An 18,145-nucleotide genomic window follows, 5' to 3' on the forward strand; every position below is an offset into this window, starting at 1 on the left:
GAAAAACTTAGCCAACCATGGTGTTGTGTGCCTGTAGTCCTAACTGCTAGGGAGGCTGAGGCAGGAGAATAGTTTGAGCCCAGGAGTTGGAGGTTGCAGTGAGCTATGACGATGCCACTGCTCTGTAGCCCCAGTGACAGGGCAAGACATTGTCTCAAAAACAAAACAGAACAAAACAAAAAACAGAAAGAAGAGATAGAAGGAGTGTTGGACAGGCAAAAATGGCAAATACCTTCAACAATGGCATTAATACAAAAACTCACATTTGATGCCATTTAATTTGTTAGTCAGATTCATACCTCTGACATGAAACACAGCTGGTAGAGGGTGTTGCTGTTGACTCAGGAGGAGCCTTGTGGTTGCTTAAAATTCAGTGTGATGCGTTCCCTTGGTAGATTGGAGTCTGATTTCTGTGTCACTTTAAAACAAAAGAAAAAACTTGAACAACCCTTGACAATGAAATTGTCAATTTTAGAATTCTGAGCTTTATTAGCTTTAAAATATGTTCACCAGGGACTCTCCTAAGGCAAACGAAAGAGGAAGTGCAGGCCAGGGCTGCGTCATTCAGCTACCCCATCAATGCCCCGGGCCAGAGACTTCTGTGAACACAGCCGCAGCTGAACACGTTGGGGTCATTACTCCCCGTGGGGAGAGAATGGAGGACCAGGGAGGGTCTCAGTCAGTGGGCGTTGGAAAGAACTGGAAGGATTTGGGCTTGTGCTGGGTGATTTGGGGAGGATTTTAGGAAGCTTTGCTCTGGATCCAATGCCATCAGGAGGAAGCAGGGTTAGCTATGATCACGTACCTCAACATGGTAATTCGCATCCATAGGTAGGGCAGACTAGACTGAGGCTAAAGCTGCAACTGGTAAAACAGAAGCCAGTTGTTCAAATTAGCCAAGAAAGAGGATGTCAAGCCTTTTGTGGCTTGGCCAATGCTCATATTTTGTCTGAGCTCACACCTGTAATCATAGCACTTTGAGAGGCCAAGGCAGGAGGATAGCTTAAGACCAAGAAGTTCGAGACTAGCCTCAGCAAGAGCAAGACCCTGTCTCTATTAAAAATTTTTTAAAAAATTAGCCAGCTATAGTAGTGTGGGCTTGTAGTCCCAGCTGCTAGGGAGGCTGAGGCAGGAGGATTGCTTGAACCCAGAAGTTTGAGGTTGCAGTGAACTATGATGATGCCACTGCAGTCTAGCCTGGGGACAGAATGACACCTTGTCTCAGAAAAACAAAAACAAAAACAAAAACAAAAAAAAAAAAAAAGGGAAAGAGGAGGGAGAAGGAGTGCTAGACAGACAAAAATGACAAACACCTTCAACAACTTTTTACAGGCATGGTTATTAAATTCTCTCTTTTTTGCCTGATCCATCATGATCACAGAATGGCCTTGTCTGATATTCATGTTCTATGAAATTGTTTATGTCCAACAGGAGGACGGGTTAATATTGAATAGTACCAGGCCAGCTCCCGTATGTCAGCGCATGGGGCTGCTTTTCCTCTTCTTTAAGTACAGCTCACTGGAGTTGGCTCAGGAGGTTTAAACAACATAAACATTCCTGTTCCAGCAGCTGAGTCTGAACACCGTGTCTGCTTGAGAGACACTTGACTCACCGTCATCTATTTTGACACTGTCTGTCTTCATAGTTATATGTCTAGATAGATGGTTTTGGAGCAATTACAAGAAGAAAATTTACCTCTTTTCCTTTTCCTATTATTTGCTAGTATTTTGAGTTTAGATTTTTATCCACTTAGATTGTACTGTAGTCAAAAAGGCTATTTTTTTTCCCCAGAAATTTCCTCACCTTAATGTTAATCTTAGCAGTGTGTCTTAGTCTGCTCAAGCTGCTATAACAGAATGTCACAGACTGCATGGCTTAAACAACAGAAATTCATAGCTCACAGTTCTGGAGGCTGGGACATCTAAGATCAAGGTGTGGCTGGCTTGGTTCCTGGGAGGGGTTCTTTCCCTGGGTCTTCTAGCTGTATCCTCAAGTGTTGGAGAGAAAGGGGGGGAGTAAACACTCTCTGCTGTCTCTTCCCTTTTTTTTTTTTTTTTCTAAGACACAGGGTTTCTCACTCTGTCACCCAGGTTGGAGTGCAGTGGTCTGATAATACCCCACTGCAGCCTTAAGCTCCGAAGCTCAAGCCATCCTCCTGCCTCAGCCTCCCCAGTAGCTGGGACTACAGGCCCATGCCACCACACACAGCTAATTTTTCATATTTTTTTGTAGAGACAGGATCTCACTATGTTGCCCAGGTTGGTCTTGAACTCCTGGGCTAGAGTGATCCTCACTCCTTGGTCTCCCAAAGTGCTGGGATTTCAGGCAAGAGCCATCAGACCTGGCCTGCTGTCTCTTCTTATAAGGACACTCATCCTTTCATACGACCCACCCTTATGACTTCTTTAAACCTTAATTACCTCCTTACAGGCCATATCTCCAAATACAGTTACACTTGGGGGGTCAGGGCTTCATCATATGGATTTAGGGGGAACACAGTTCAGTCCATACATAGCACAATGCACACTCAAACCGTCAGGCGGTTTGGTTTTGGACTCCTGGGAGGCTGCATGACATAGTAAAGGAGTACTGAATTACGAGGCAAATCAGTTTTATTTGGTACTGACTTGTGCAATATTGGGAATGTAATTGAACTATGCAGGGCCTCTGTTTCCCACTCGGCAAAGTACAGGTCTCATGACCTGATCTGGTGGTGAGAGTGTTGTGCTCATTAAACTGACTCCGAGTAGATTAGGGCAATATGAAGTTGCGCTAGAGACTGTCAAGTACATTGTGAATGCTATCATAAAAATAATAACGTGTTTTATGGTAGTCAGTGGGAAAGAATTAGAGAACCGTGTGTGTTGGGTTTGAATTTCCAAACCTTAATTAAGTTTCCTTCTGTGGTTCTCCAAAGCAGACAGTTGTGTCCTAAGGCGATTCACTAACAAGCACAAAGTCAGAGTTATTTCAAAGATGATTTACTATTTTTTACTCAACCCAGGGTACAAAGGAAGGAGCGATGAAGAGGGAGAATAAAGGTGTAGCTTCCAATGATGCTGAGCTCGCCTGGTGGTGTGAAGGATGGTGTGCAGTGGCTTTCTGGGGCTCCCATGTAGATTAAAGGGTGGTCTGGTGAGATGCAAGAAATCCTGAGATGGAAGCAGCTGGTAGAGCTGTTTCTTCCTTCTAAAAAAAAAAAAAAGTTTCTCCCCTCATATTTGTGTGGAAGCAATAAATAAAGGGGTTGTCAGAAGTATGGACCCAGCCTCTAACAAGGTGAGGGCTTACCTGAGAGTTTGCTATTTTTGCTATTTTCTGGGATCCTGCATTGTTCAATGGTTCTAACTTAATATTTCAGATCACTTTTCTTGCTACTACTTCAGCCATCAATTTATGCCAAGCCTTTCTGGTGTCTGCTTTCTTTGCTATGTATCTGTACATGTATTTATCTATACTATACATCTCTAATTAAATTTTTGGTAAAACATATGTTGCCAAATATATAATTTATACACACAATCTATAGTCATAAGGGAAAATGTCAGAAATACTCCTTATTTAGTACTCTCTAAAATATTATAGGTAGAACAGTGGAATCCTCTGATAATTTGAGGATTATACTCTAAACCTTTCTCTCCCACTAACGGTGATGTTAGTAATTTGATTTTCAGCATTTCAAGTCTCCAGGATTGCTAAATCTTGTCTCTTTCTTTTTAGGAAGTGCACTAAGTGTACACGGGCTGACAACATTTTTGTATAAATGGCCAGATAGCAAATATTTTTAGACTTTGCAGGCCAGATGGTTTCTGTTGCAACTACTCGACTCTGCTGCTGTAGCATGAAACCAGCCATGGATAATACATAAGCTATTGAGTGTGGTGTTCCAATAAAACTTTATTTACAAAAACAGGCTGTGGGCCTGATTTCGCTCTCAGGCCTTAGTTTGCCAACCCCTGCTCTAAGGGATCAATGTTTCATCTTTGTAGTAGGGATATCTCTTTAGTCACTTTTCTCTTCCTGTTCTTTAGGTTGAAGCCCACATTACACCTTTATGGATGAGAAATTCCATGACTTACATGCGATTCAAGGATGTTAGATGTTTAATCATCTTTGTCTTTATTACTTTTAATGTCTTTAATATTTAAAATGTTGTGGGTTTTTTGGTAGTATGTGTCATACACATATAAATAAACAAAAAGCCACAGCCTTTTTTTGAAGACACAGAAGGAATAATGTTTTGGCACTAGTTCCAGAACTCACCATTACTTTAGGCTATTTTCAAAGAGTTTTATGTTGAAGTCAATTTGGCCTTAAATGATTTTTCACATATTGAGATCCAGGTTAAAGCATTTCAGTTAACAGAGTTATAGCTTCTGGAATTTCAAATTCATGAGGCAGTTCATGCAAATATACTGCACATGACATTTATTAAAATTATTTTTTGTGAAATCTCTTCAAGCAATAGAGGTATAAAGTTGTATGTGATCACAATAATGAGCAAAAGCAGGCAGAACATTAAAATACAGGAAAAACTCTGAACCAATCTCTGAAATTCTAATAATTCCTAAGGTAATTGGAGCAAATGCACACATTTATCATGGGAAATAAGATTAGGCCACAGAAATGCTAAGTGCTGTCTTCAATATTAAATTTAGATATAATCCAGAAATGAAAAAAAAAAAAAAAACAAAACCCAACAGACTGCAAAGTTAAATAGTTGAGTCAACTGCCAAGAAACAAATTATGTTAGGCACTAGGAATTTTCTTCCTGATTCCTAAAGATACTATTCTTAAGAGTATGTTTGGATGTTATTTTTTAGGAAGTACATTCTAAAACTTACGGGTGGTCTGTAAGTTACACAGTTAATACTCACTGGACAGCCCGTGCTTGGTTTCCACTTTGAACATTGAAATTCTAAATGGATTAGGACATAGAGGTAGCCTGATTACCATTAGTATTTTTTAATATTGCTAATTTTGATTGGATAAGATAGGCCCATCACTTTAGGAATATACAGCAAGAGAAAATGAATGTCTAAAAAACAAATTTCTAATGAACTGCACAATTCCCTTCTGATGCTATTGTTTTAGGCTACCATAGAGTTCATAAAATAAAATGGTCACAATAACAAGTATAAAATACTACTGAGTTATTAAGAATTTAATTGAAATTTTTTAAAAAAATGTATGGGACATTGCTTTTTGCCCCCAAGAGTGAAGCACTTAAAAATGGATCCATTTTGTTCTTCTTTAAATAAGAAAAATCATAATTTGGCTAATATTTTTAGAAATTAAAATAAAATTAGTTTTATGTCAAATTTTTATTTTTAGTGATTTAATAGCTTTTATATTATTTATGATTACAGAAATATTGGTGAAAAAGTTTTAAACTGCTTATAATTCCATTTCAATTTTTCTGCTTATTCCTTTCATATTCTCAACATGTTTTATACAGTTACAATTATAGTCATCCTTCAATGTCCTGAAGATTAGTTCCAGAACCCCCACCGCCCCTGTATACCAAAATATGAGGATGTTGAAGTTCCCTATATGTGCATATAAACTATGCACATCCTCCCATATGCTTTAAATCATCTCTAGATAACTTATAATACCTAATATAGTGTAAATGCTATGTAAATTGTTGTTATTCTGTATTGTTAATTTGTATCATTTTTTATTGTTATATTGCTTTTTAAATTTTTTTAAAAAATATTTTCAACCTGCCACTGTGGAATCCATGGATATAGAGGGCCATCTGTATGATGAAATCTTTTAATCTTAAAATCTTAAAATAGATAATACAAGGCCAGGAGCTGAGGCTCATGCCTGTAATCCTAGCACTCTGGAAGGCCGAGGTGGGAGGATCGCTTGAGCTCAGGTGTTTGAGACCAGCCTGAGCAAGAGCGAGATACTGTCTCTACTAAAAATAGAAAAAATTAGCCAGATATGGTAGGATGCACCGGTAATGCCAGCTCCTCGGGAGGCTGAGACAGGAGAATTGCTTGAGCCCAGGACTCTGAGCCTAGCCCTGTGAGCTGAGCTGATGACATGGCACTCTAGCCCAGGTGACAGAGGGAGACGCTGTCTCAAAAAAAAAAAGATAATACACATAAGAGGTCCAAAATGTAAAAGATACAAAATAAAGTCCCTGTATCACTGCTATCTCCCAGGTATCCAGTATCATTTTTTCTAATTTTTCAGGTATATTTTATAAATATATAAGCAGACATGTTTGTATATTTATCCAAATGATAGCATGCTATAGACACTTTTGTGCCTTCCTTCCTCCCTCTTTCTTTCTCTCTCTCTTTCTTTTTTACTTATTTTAAATAATTTCAGTTCATAAAAGGCTTTCTCATTCATTTTTTTATGTCTCTATGGTATTCTGTTGCATGGATTTATCCTGAATTGTTTAATTTTGATATTTAAAATTTTTTAACCAGTTTCCCATCGATGGGCATTTAGGGGGTTTCTGATCTTCTGCTTCACAAACAACACTACAATGGATAACCTTGAACATGTAAGGTAAATAAAGAGAATAGAACTACTGGTTTGTAGGGTAAATAAATGCATTTGAAATTTAATAGACATTTCCAAATTGCCTCCGGAAGGTTGAACGATATTCCCTCCTAACATCTATGTATCCGAGCAGCAGCAGTTCCCTGTTCTGGCTCATTATGCTCTTTGTCCCTGTGTTGTCACACTTTCGCATCTTTGTCAATCTGATAGGTGAAAAGGTATTTCTTTTTTTTTTTATCGTATAAGTATTAAATTTTATTATATATTTGCCAAAATTATTTCAAAATATGAGAAAATTCTTGTTATGGATCAAATTTTTAAAACCAGAATGTGCAATCATGTAATCTAAGCTATTTAAAAGAAATCCTTTTTTTGTGTGAAGAGGTATTTCAGTGAGTTTTAATTTGCATTTCTTTTCTTATAAGTGAAGGTCAGTATGCTTTTTACACATTAAAAAATCTATTTGCATTTCCTTTTTTGTGATCTGTCTATTCATGTAGGATCATGACTTCTGGAAAAAGAAAAAAAAACCTAACGATTCAAAGAAGTCAGAATTAGCGAAAGTAATTTGTTCTCTATGGAAGGGAGTAACAAAATACATTCTGTATTGATATTTTACTTTTCTGGAAAACCTCATAATCTCACCATATAAAGATGTGTTTTTTAGTGTTCATTAGTTATAGGAAACTAATTTGATCACTGATAACATATTCAACCTCTAGAACAATACTTGGCATTTAGTAAATGCTCCATAAAGTTTTGTCAGAAGATGTTCTATTATTGAGCATTTATTCTGTGGCAGCCTCTATGCTGGGTGTTATGCAAACTTTATCTTTTAACTGCACAGAGCTGTGTATGTTAGACTTCTCTCCTTGTTATTTGTTTACTTATCTATCTATTTATTTATTTATTTTTCTGTAATCTTAACACCATCTTCCAGTCTGAGTCTCCTTGTTTTAAATTTGGGGAAAATAAAGTTAAGAGAGGATAAGAAATGTGTTCAAGGTCAAACCAAATAGTTAAGTGGCTGATCAGACATTATAAGAAAAGTTTCGTACTCAAAAAATTTCCCTTTGTCTAGCCTTTCAGCTACAATTTTGCCTTTTGTCAATTTAGACAATTCTTAACTCAATCCCTTTATAATTGCTTTCATTATAGCTGAGGAAATTTAGCACTGTGAGAGCATGTTAATAGGAATCAACCCTGATTGTCGAAGGGCAGGTCTGAATAATTTTGCATGGTTTTTGAAATGTTAGGGCCATTGGTTTTATCCTGAGCATGTATTTATGTTTTTAAAATGCCATGTTTACTTATTTATTATAATATACAGTTTTACAATAACAGATATACAGAGACAACCTCCTAAGTAGCATAACACCTTGGTAAGTTTTGGCTTTTTTTTTTTTTTGACAGAGTCTCACTCTGTTGCCCAGGCTAGAGTGCCATGGCATCAACCTAGCTCACAGCAACCTCAAACTCTTGGGTTCAAGCAATCCTTCTGTCTCAGCCTCCCGAGTAGCTGGGACTACAGGCATGCACCACCATGCCCGGCTAATTTTTTTCTATATATTTTTAGTTGTCCAGCTAATTTTTTCTATTTTTAGTAGACACGGGGTCTCACTCTTGCTCAGGCTGGTCTAGAACTCCTGACCTTGAGCAATCCTCCCGCATCGGCCTCCCAGAGTGCTAGGATACTTTGGTAAGTTTTGTAAGAGCCAAGGTATCTGAGAGGGTGACTGACCACCGGTTTGGAGGGGCCCCAGAGTGGCAGGATTTATCTGGACTCAGTCTGAGCAATGGTTTGTTTTCTTTAACTTAACAGGTGCTAAATGTCACCTGAACGGGTTCTTTTCAACTCTAGGCTTTCTAAGGATAAACACATACTCTATTGAGAAGAACTAAACCTATAGTCAGGGATGCATTATAATTCATTATTGATAAAGTGTAAATATAATGGCAAACCATTACATTTATATACAAATCTAAGGCGATTCTAGCATTGATTTGAGTTCTTCTCTCTTAGAGTGTTAATGATTCTGTAGCCATAAACAGCCCGGGAGTAGCTCAGTCTCCATCTAGAATCTCCTCTAACATCACCTTGCTTCTCTCTCTGCAAAATGTACTGTCTGCTTAGTCCCTTCTTTTAAAGTTGACATACTAATAGCAGAACCTGCTTGTAGTCTTCTGTTTACATCTGTTCAGAGTTTAATCTTTGAAGTACAAGCTTTCTTCCTCAAAGGTTTAGCAGCTGAATTTCTAATGCTCTGATACTCTTGCTACAGACATATGCTATTATATCTTTTATACAACATTATCTTGTATACATTGTATGTATGCATATGAATGTTTTGCATACAATGCTATTATACAAATCTCTGTAAGAGGGTGTGTCCTACGTAAACTCTCCTAAAATGCCTGAAAAATACTTTCCATTCTGTCTTTATTTATTTATATTTTTAGTTCAGTCTCTGTAGAGACTGTCAAAAATTGCCAATGCCGGCTATATTTCAAGTCGTCATGGCGGGGCATTGGGAAAAGTTTTCAATTAGCAATAATCGCGCCTCGGATAAACCTCATTGGGTATGATACTGCCACTGTGCAAAGCTCCATTCTGCCTTCCCAGGGTGTGATAAGAGGATAGGGAAAGAAAATTATAGCAAAATGGGAAACCCACCATCCTTGTTGGACACTGCCTAGAAGACATTATTACAATTCAAATGTCCTTTTTTTCCTGTGATTGAGTCTTGCTTTGTTCAGGCTGCTATAACAAAAACATTATAAATTTGGTGGTTCAAACAATAAACATTTATTTCTCACAGTTCTGGAAGCTGGAAAGTGCAAGATCAAGACACTAGCAGGTTCGGTATTGGGGACGTTCTTCCTGGTACATGGGTGGCCATTTTCTATGTCCTCACATGGCTGAAAGGAAGGAGCTCTCTGGGGTCTCTCTTATAAGGGCAATAATTCCACTCGAGAGAGCTCTACCCTCATGCCCTAACTACTTCCCAAAGGCCCCACCTCCTAACACCATCACATCAGGGGGTTAGGAATTCTCTTTTTTTCTTTTTATTTGCCGTTTGATCAGCTGGCTGAAAGGGGGTTAGGATTTCAACATATGAATTTGGAGGGGAGGAGCACACACATTCAAGCTATAGGAGAGTGTTTCTCATCTGTCACTAAAATATGCTTTCTGTGGAGTGCCCACCTTCCTGGGACAGAGCCTAGCCAACTATGTAGAGCCTGGGTGTTGCTTCACTATTTCATGCCTTTTACATACGACTTATTTAGGGAATGTGAAACTAACATCCTGATTATACATTCCTTCAACTCTTTGGTAGAACAAGACAAGAATAAATAAATATCTCCATAAAATAACAAGCATGATTAAATATGATTTTTAGAAATATGCCAGTAGGAACTCTCTCATTTAGAAATTCTGACCCAACTTTTTATTTATGCCTTCTACCTTGAGTTTTAAATTGGATTTCCATATGGATCTGTGTCTATGTCTACCATGTAACTTTTTTTTTTTTGAGACAGAGTCTCGCTTGTTGCCCAGGCTAGAGTGAGTGCCGTGGCATCAGCCTAGCTCACAGCAACCTCAAACTCCTGGGCTCAAGCAATCCTACTGCCTCAGCCTCCCGAGTAGCTGGGACTACAGGCATGCGCCACCATGCCAGGCTAATTTTATATATATATACATTAGTTGGCCAATTAATTTCTTTCTATTTATAGTAGAGACAGGGTCTTGCTCTTGCTCAGGCTGGTTTCGAACTCCTGACCTGGAGCAATCCGCCCGCCTCGGCCTCCCAGAGTGCTAGGATTACAGGCGTGAGCCACCGCGCCCAGCTACCATGTAACTTTTGAGTGATCACACCTGAATTCTCAGTTCTGATTCTCAGAGGACCAGAGTGGTATCATGGTACCATAATCAGATTCAGTCTGATTACAAATGATGCCTCTTGGATAGTAAGGCATGAACTCAAGAGGTTGAAAACCACAGTGTACCCTTCTTTGATAATGTGCACACATCTTTGTAGGCAGGATAAGATTTCTGTGGCCCCTTTTCTCCAGGTGCAGAGTCTCTTCTCTTTCACAAGGGTGACAGGAATTTGAATTTACAGCCATCTAGGTGAAGGCCCTTTGATAGTAACTTTATCCTCTGATTATCTTGAAAAAGAGATGTATGCTTTCTTGTATTTTATTTTATTTATGCTTGCAAGTGCAATATTTTTTGATTGATTACTTTCTTCTGCAAGGGTTACATTAAAACATTTTTACTTTGAAAGCCCATGTCATCACATTTTCTTCAATATTGCCCCAAAGTTGAAATCTAGTATTTTTTCCTTCGTGTACCTATCCTTATTTTGTTGACATAAGCTGGAAGAGGTTTGTATACCAAAATTAGGAACCTAATTTCTGAACCACTCAATTTCTAACACCAAAATATAGCTATGTATCTCTAGAGCAGATAAAAGATAACAATATTACTTTTCCACTAAAAAGAAAAAGGTAACAATATACTTTTACTTAACTTTTGCTTTTCTTTCTTATCCTCAAATGACATTTCACCTTTACAGAGATATTAACTGAGCTTATTTTCAACTTGTGTGTAACAAAGATACAATTAGTTTCTGAAGAGCAACTCAAAGTATCTTGCTGAGAAACAATGTCCACAACTCTAACAAAAATACCTATTCTATAGGTTGTACTACTTTTCTTTCTAGCCTGTAGATATGTTATTGCTTGCAGCAGTTTCGTTTATTGTATTCTTTTATCTTCTTAGCACACACCAGCCTTTAAAAAAAATTACATTCTATAAATTGGGTTCTCTGTATATAGTTCCTACTAGAGCATTTATTGTATTAATAAAATGTTTTATAGCCCTTCTGAGAGCTGTACTCTCTCATTATTTTCCCCTATTCTTTTATTTCTCCAGTTTATGAATTGTTTGGAGTCTTTTCTCCTCCTTAATTATTTACACTTTGTACAGTACACTTGTACTTCCCAAAAGTTATTTGCCTCTTGCAGCACTAAATCTGCGTCTTTCTTAAATCCTGAGAGTCTCCTGTCTCTTGTTCTAATCACAATTTGATCTCTGACTTGAATTCAGACAGTATCTAAAAGTTCATGATCAGTTTAGGACTCATAGTTCAAACTCCATACTTTTTCCCTATTGTTAAGATTTGGGGATATGGCTTCAAAGTCAATTTTTCTTATTCTGGTTGCCCCTGAGAATTGTATTAATGATCATTCTACAGAGTGGTGGTTAGAGAAAGCAAAGTATGTTGACTAAGAACTCTGACTTTAGAACCAGACTTCCTGGGTTCAAATTCTTGCTCCACCACATATCAGCTGTGTGATCTTGGGCAAGCCACTTAACACTTGTGTGCCTTATATTCCTCATCTATAAAGCAGGATAATAATGTTGCAGATTGAATTTGTGCCCCCAGATCCATATGTTGAATTCCTAACCACTAATACCTCAAAATGCGACCTTGTTTGGAAATAGGGTAGTTGCAGATATAATTAGTTAAATAGAGATGAGGTCATACTGGAGGAGGGAGTGGTATCTTTACAAAAAGGGGAAATTTGGACATAGACACTTGCTCACGTGTGAGTATGAAGGCAGGGGTCTACAAGGGAAGGATTTCTGAAGGTTGCCAGCAAACTACCAGAAACTACAAGAGAAACATGGAACAGATTCCCCCTAACAGTACTTAGAAGGAACCAACCCTACTGACATCCTGGTCTTGGACTTCTCCCTTCCTGTAAGTGAGACAACTGTCTCTGGCTGTGAGACAATAAGTACCTGTTGTTTAAGCTACCTGTGTCGTTGGTGTTCTGTTGCAGGAGTCTGAGCGAAATAGTGCAAATGGTTATCTACCAGATCAGGTTGTTTTGAGGCTTCAATATGTTATTATTGGCAAAGTGCTTAGAACAGTATTTGACACAGAGCAGGCACTGATAAATATGAATCTATTTCTTAAATGCTAGCCGTGTGCCACGTGCTGCCCCAAATGCCTAGCTTTACACGGGTTATATGTATAGAGCATGTGATTTCAGAGATACCAGTAGGCCCCACATACCTGAAAAACACAAATTCCTTTATTCTTCTTCCACAAGTCCTTGTCTCTAGTTAAAATAACGATAGTACTGATGGTATCATCATAGTGATAACAACCATTTCATAAACATTTCCTACAGAAAAGGCACTGTACTAGGTACTTTATATGTATTATCTTCTCTATCTTTCCAACTGCCATGTATTGGTGTCCGCTGTAGATGTTTGCAGATCTCTGTGATCCCTGGTCTTCATGTCCACAGGCTGTGTCCTTCTCACCTTAAGCCTTATCACTGACCCTCTCCCAGTACCTCTGCCCTCTCATCGAGGCTGAGAACCTTCTCTACACATTCTGGGGTACATGTGAGCCTGTGAGACTATACTCAGGCTTTCCCCCTTTGTTTTGTTTATCCATTGCTGCATTACCGATCACCCCAACACCTAGTGGCTTGAAGCAACAATGACAATTTCATTTCTCGTAATTTGTGTACGTCAGGAATTTGGGAAGGGTTTGACTGGGCAGTTTTGGATCAGGGTCTTTCAATGCAGTTGTGGTCAGTTGGGGACAGGCATTGGAACAGCTATGGATTGGCCAGCCATCTCTCTTTCTTCCTGAAATCTCGGGAATTCTCCATGTGGTCACTCTGTGTGGGTTGGTTTGGGCTTCCTCACAGTATGGCAGCCTCAGGACAGTTGGACTGCTTATATGTTGGCTCAGGGCTCAGGCGCAAGTATAATTTATCATTTGGCCTCAAAAGCCACAAAATGTCACTTCTGTTGCATTTTATTTATTATAAGAGAGTCAGAAATTCATCCAGTTTCAAGTGAAGGACCAGTTGAACCCCAACCCTTGATGAGGGAGTGACAAGATTCTAGAGGAGCATGTGAGCCAAGAGATATTGTATGGCCTTGTTTGGAAAATTTACTCCTGTGTACATCCCTAGGCACTTTTTCTGTCTATCACTTAGGATTTGGTTCAGCCACTTGAACAGAAAATTCGAATTACGGAAGCCTGGATAAAACAGATTTAATTTTCTCTTATGTAAGAGAGCTCCAGTGGTAGGCGGTTCAGGGTTGGTGCAGTATCTCCACAGTCATCATAAACACCTTCTGTCTTTTTGCTCTACCATTATTGGTGAGTGGCTTCCTTTCTTAACTTTGCTTATTGGCTGTAAGATGGCTGCTGTAGCTCCAGCCATCACACCCATGTTCCAGGGAGCAGCAAGGAGAAATGGAAAAGCAAACAGGGTCATTTTTCAACTGAGGCAACCACCTTTATAAAGTTTTCCTAGAAGTTCCATCCAGTGGCTTGCATCTAAATCTCATGGGTAGTTTGGCACATTGCCTCACCCAAAATATAAAAGAAATTACTGGGGAAAAAGGGAAGAATGGATATAGGGTAAACAACCAACAGTGCTTGCCACCCTTACACATTCTACCTCTATTGCTTGGCCTCCAGGCTTCAGGCCAGACTTCTCTTTGAGGCTTTCATATTTCCAAGGTTATACATGGAGGATGAAGGGCAACTTCCCTTTCTGGAAACCTTTCAATCCTATCTGGAGTTCCTAGAGTTCATGGCATGGAGTACCCTTTTCAGGGACCAACATCAACAACTAATGCTTAGTTCATTTTCCAGGACTGATGCCCCTCAGCAAAGATAACTTTTTCTAATTCTACCCATGGGAAACTTTGACCATTTCCATTATCATGTGTTCCTCCAAAGCTGATGCTTGTGCAATAAACTCTATGCCTTTCTTCCTTTGGGGCTTGACTTCCATTACTCAAAGCCAAGATTTTAGAATTCAAAAGTCTTTTATCTCTCCAAAAGCCCAGGTTTTATAATTTGATGCTTTGGTTTTTTAGATGATTACCTCGCTATGAACTTTAGAAATCCATTCAGGAAAAAAAAATCCCTTCAGTAAGTCACTTGATTCCCTTTTCCATCCTGAATATAGCCTTAGGAGACAACACAGGTAGAAAGCTCTCCCTGCTGCTGGGAATAGGGCAACTAAGTAAAAGCAAGGAGGGAAGGAACCTTGGATGAGATTTGAAAATAGGTACCAAGATAGGGCCGGGCACGGTGGCTCACACCTATAATCCCAGCACTCTGGGAGGCTGAGGCAGGTGGATCGTTTGAGCTCAGGAGTTCAAGACCAGCCTAAGCAAGAGCAAGACCTGGTCTCTATTAACAAAAAAATAGAAAGAAATTAGCTGGACAACTAAAAATATATATACATAAAATTAGCTGGGCATGGTGGCGCATGCCTGTAGTCTCAGCTACTCAGGAGACTGAGACAGGAGGATTGCTTGAGCCCAGGAGTGTGAGGTTGCTGTGAGCTAAGCGGACGCCACGGCACTCTAGCCCAGGCAACGGAGTGAGACTCTGTCTCAAAAAAAAAAAAAAAATGAAAATAAAAATAAAAAAAAGAAAAAGAAAGAAAGAAAATAGGTACCAAGATAAACAAGAGTCATACAAGGCAGAAGGGCAATTCAGTTAAAGAGACTGAGAAGTACGGAAAGCAAAGCATTCAGACTGGGGGCGATTAGGGATGCTGTCACAGGACGGGACCACAAAGACTCTGATGCCAGAAAACAGAAGGAAAGGCACTGCAGACTGAGGAAACAGCTTCAGCTAGAAATGTTAGGTTGAATTGTACACACACGTACACACACACAAAAAAACCTGAAGAGTTATTCTACCAATTCATTAGGAAAGAATTTTCTTTTTCTTTCTTTCTTTCTTTCTTTCTTTCTTTCTTTCTTTCTTTCTTTCTTTCTTTCTTTCTTTCTTTCTTTCTTTCTTTCTTTCTTTCTTTCTCTCTCTCTCTCTCTCTCTCTCTCTCTCTCTCTCTCTCTCCCTCCCTCCCTCCCTCCCTCCCTCCCTCCCTCCCTCCCTCCCTCCCTCCCTCCCTCCCTCCCTCCCTCCTTTCTTTCTTTCTTTCTTTCTTTCTTTCTTTCTTTCTTTCTTTCTTTCTTTCTTTCTTTCTTTCTTTCTTAGCAGAATCAGATGATTAAGAATGTATGGGAAAGCAAGTGAATAAAGGTAAACCATTTATGCAAATAAAACTACTTTAGGTCAGTCTCAGTGGCTCACGCCTATAACCCCAGTGCTTTGGGAGGCCGAGGCAGTAGGCTCGCTTAAGCCCGGAATTCGAGGCTGCCCTACAGCCGGGACGATAGTGAGAAACTCTGTCTCTAAAACAAATAAAATTAAATAAATAAAAACAACTTTGCATGACAGCGTGTCATCAGCCAATAAATACTTATTAAGCATTGACTCTGCCCAGGTTGTATGCTGAGCCTGAGACTTCAAAGTCTTTATCTTTGACCTTAAGGAGTTTAGGGGTCTTGTTTAGGGAAAACAGATACAGTTTAGGGAAAACAGATACAGTTTAGGGAAAACAGATACAGTTTAGGGAAAACAGATATACAAATATCTTATAGTATAATTTGATCAGTGCTATAAATCAGGTGCAGGGTACAGTGGTGAAAGGAGGAATGAATTCATTGAACAAGTATTTATCAAAAGAAGTACCTCCCCGCCTCCATCTGAGACACCCTGCGGCAGCGACAAGCCCTGGTGACCTGGGGGAAGGAAGGCTGACCCCCTCCCTGGCCTCCTTTGAATTTCCAGTCTGGCAATGACAGAGAAGCTCTAACAGCCAGACATAAAGGCTGGCCGAACTCTCACTTTTATATCCTGTTGCAAAATCAGGGCTATAAATGTGGAAATTTTGCTGTTAATGTTTTAATATATGTAATAATTACTGTATTTTAAAAGGACTTTAACAACTTCCTTGAGAAAATTAAAATGAGCAGTGTGCATATTACATTTTTAGACTTTCGTTCGCTGGCATAACACCAAGAATTCAAGTGAGAGGGTTATAAAATGAGTAGATAGACGGGAATTTCCAGTGAGAAAAATTGGAAACCCCAATTTGGAGATTTTTTTCCTTCTCTTTTTTTTTTCTTACTGTCCATTTATATTATAATACTGGTACTGATTGAATGTCACTTATCTGAAATGCTTGGGACCAGAAGTGTTTTGCATTTTGGACTTTTTCAGATTTTGGAATATTTGCATTCTACCAGTTGAGCATCCCTAATCCGAAACCCCCAAATCCAAAATGCTTCAATGAGCTTTTCCTTTGAACGTCAAGTCAGTGCTTAAAAAATTTTGGAGTTTGGGGCTTCCGATTTCAGATTTTTACATCTAGAATACTCAACTTGTAAATGCATCTTCTTCTTTCTCTCCTGTTAAACCAAAGCATGTGAGCATTGACTGGAATGGATATCTTACCATACTTGCCTTTTTCTGAAATCAATAACAAATACGTACATGTTGAAGGGCTCAAATGTTCCCAAATGGATGTTACATTTGCAACATGAACTTTCATTTGTTCACTTCTCCTGTTTGGAAAGATACGTTCGTACATCCTTGAAAAGTTAACAAAAATGCCAGTGTATATGCCATCAAGGTTGGATTGGGTACCTGGAAGATCTTCTCGTGGAGAAGATCTCCATTCCATTGTACAGGACGCTCCAGTCAGGCTGGTCTGGTTGGAACAGACTAATCGATGTTAAACACCATGTTTTTTTTTTTTTTTTTTTTGAGACAGAGTCTCACTTTGTTGCCCAGGCTAGAGTGAGTGCCGTGGCGTCAGACTGGCTCACAGCAACCTCAATCTCCTGGGCTCAGCGATCCTACTGCCTCAGCCTCCCGAGTAGCTGGGACTACAGGCATGCGCCACCATGCCCGGCTAATTTTTTTTTTTTTTGTATATATATTTTTAGTTGGTCAATTAATTTCTTTCTATTTTTGGTAGAGACGGGGTCTCGCTCAGGCTGGTTTCGAACTCCTGACCTTGAGCAATCCGCCCGCCTCGGCCTCCCAAAGTGCTAGGATTACAGGCGTGAGCCACCGCGCCCGGCCTAAACACCATGTTTGACCCTCTTGCAGGTCCTTCATTCCTTTACTGACGCCATCTTTGATGAGTGGATGAAGAGATTCGATCCTCCTGCCAATGCCTGGCCTCAAGAGCTGGCGCCCATCGGTCACAACCGGATGTACAACATGGTTCCTTTCTTCCCTCCGGTGACGAACGAGGAACTCTTTTTAACTGCGGACCAACTTGGCTACAGCTATGCCATTGATCTGCCAGGTAACTGACACATCTTCTAAATGGGTGATTCATTCATCTTCTAGAGCAGCTTTCTTTTTTCTTTCTTTTTAATGTAAACCAAGACCTTTAATTGAAGCATTCAGGTCTAGTTAAGTTTATTGGCCATTTTCTAGAATATGTGTTTTTAGCAAAATGAGCCTTTAAACTACCCATTAAGCATCAGAAAAAGAATACTTAGCTGATTGTTGCTTTAGAAAACTGAAAGTTCTTGAGAGGCATTATTCCCCAGAGGAACTATTTAATCCTACACTTGATTTGATGATTCTTTCTGAATTAATCAACAACGGCCCTATGGCGGTTTGAAATGCCTAATCAATAAAGTGAAAATGAACTAATCATCTGTGGACAGGAACTAGCCAGACTTAGAGACCAT

At 39.3% G+C, this 18,145-nt stretch overlaps 1 protein-coding gene and 1 non-coding gene across 2 annotated transcripts in view; one reads left to right on the top strand and one right to left on the bottom strand.

Moving 5' to 3' along the window:
• DCT (dopachrome tautomerase) overlaps positions 1–18,145 on the top strand; it is a 38,573-nt gene that overhangs the window by 16,637 nt on the left and 3,791 nt on the right. The window contains exon 7 of the mRNA XM_012769761.3: positions 17,550–17,751. Coding sequence (XP_012625215.3) covers positions 17,550–17,751 — 202 coding nt within the window. The remainder of the gene's footprint in view (positions 1–17,549; positions 17,752–18,145) is intronic.
• LOC142875258 (U4 spliceosomal RNA) lies at positions 8,991–9,131 on the bottom strand. The gene has a single exon (XR_012922656.1). It is a non-coding gene; the product is annotated as a U4 spliceosomal RNA (small nuclear RNA).

The sequence above is a fragment of the Microcebus murinus genome, chromosome 13 (assembly GCF_040939455.1).
Source record: "Microcebus murinus isolate Inina chromosome 13, M.murinus_Inina_mat1.0, whole genome shotgun sequence".
Classification (NCBI taxonomy): Eukaryota; Metazoa; Chordata; class Mammalia; order Primates; family Cheirogaleidae; genus Microcebus; species Microcebus murinus.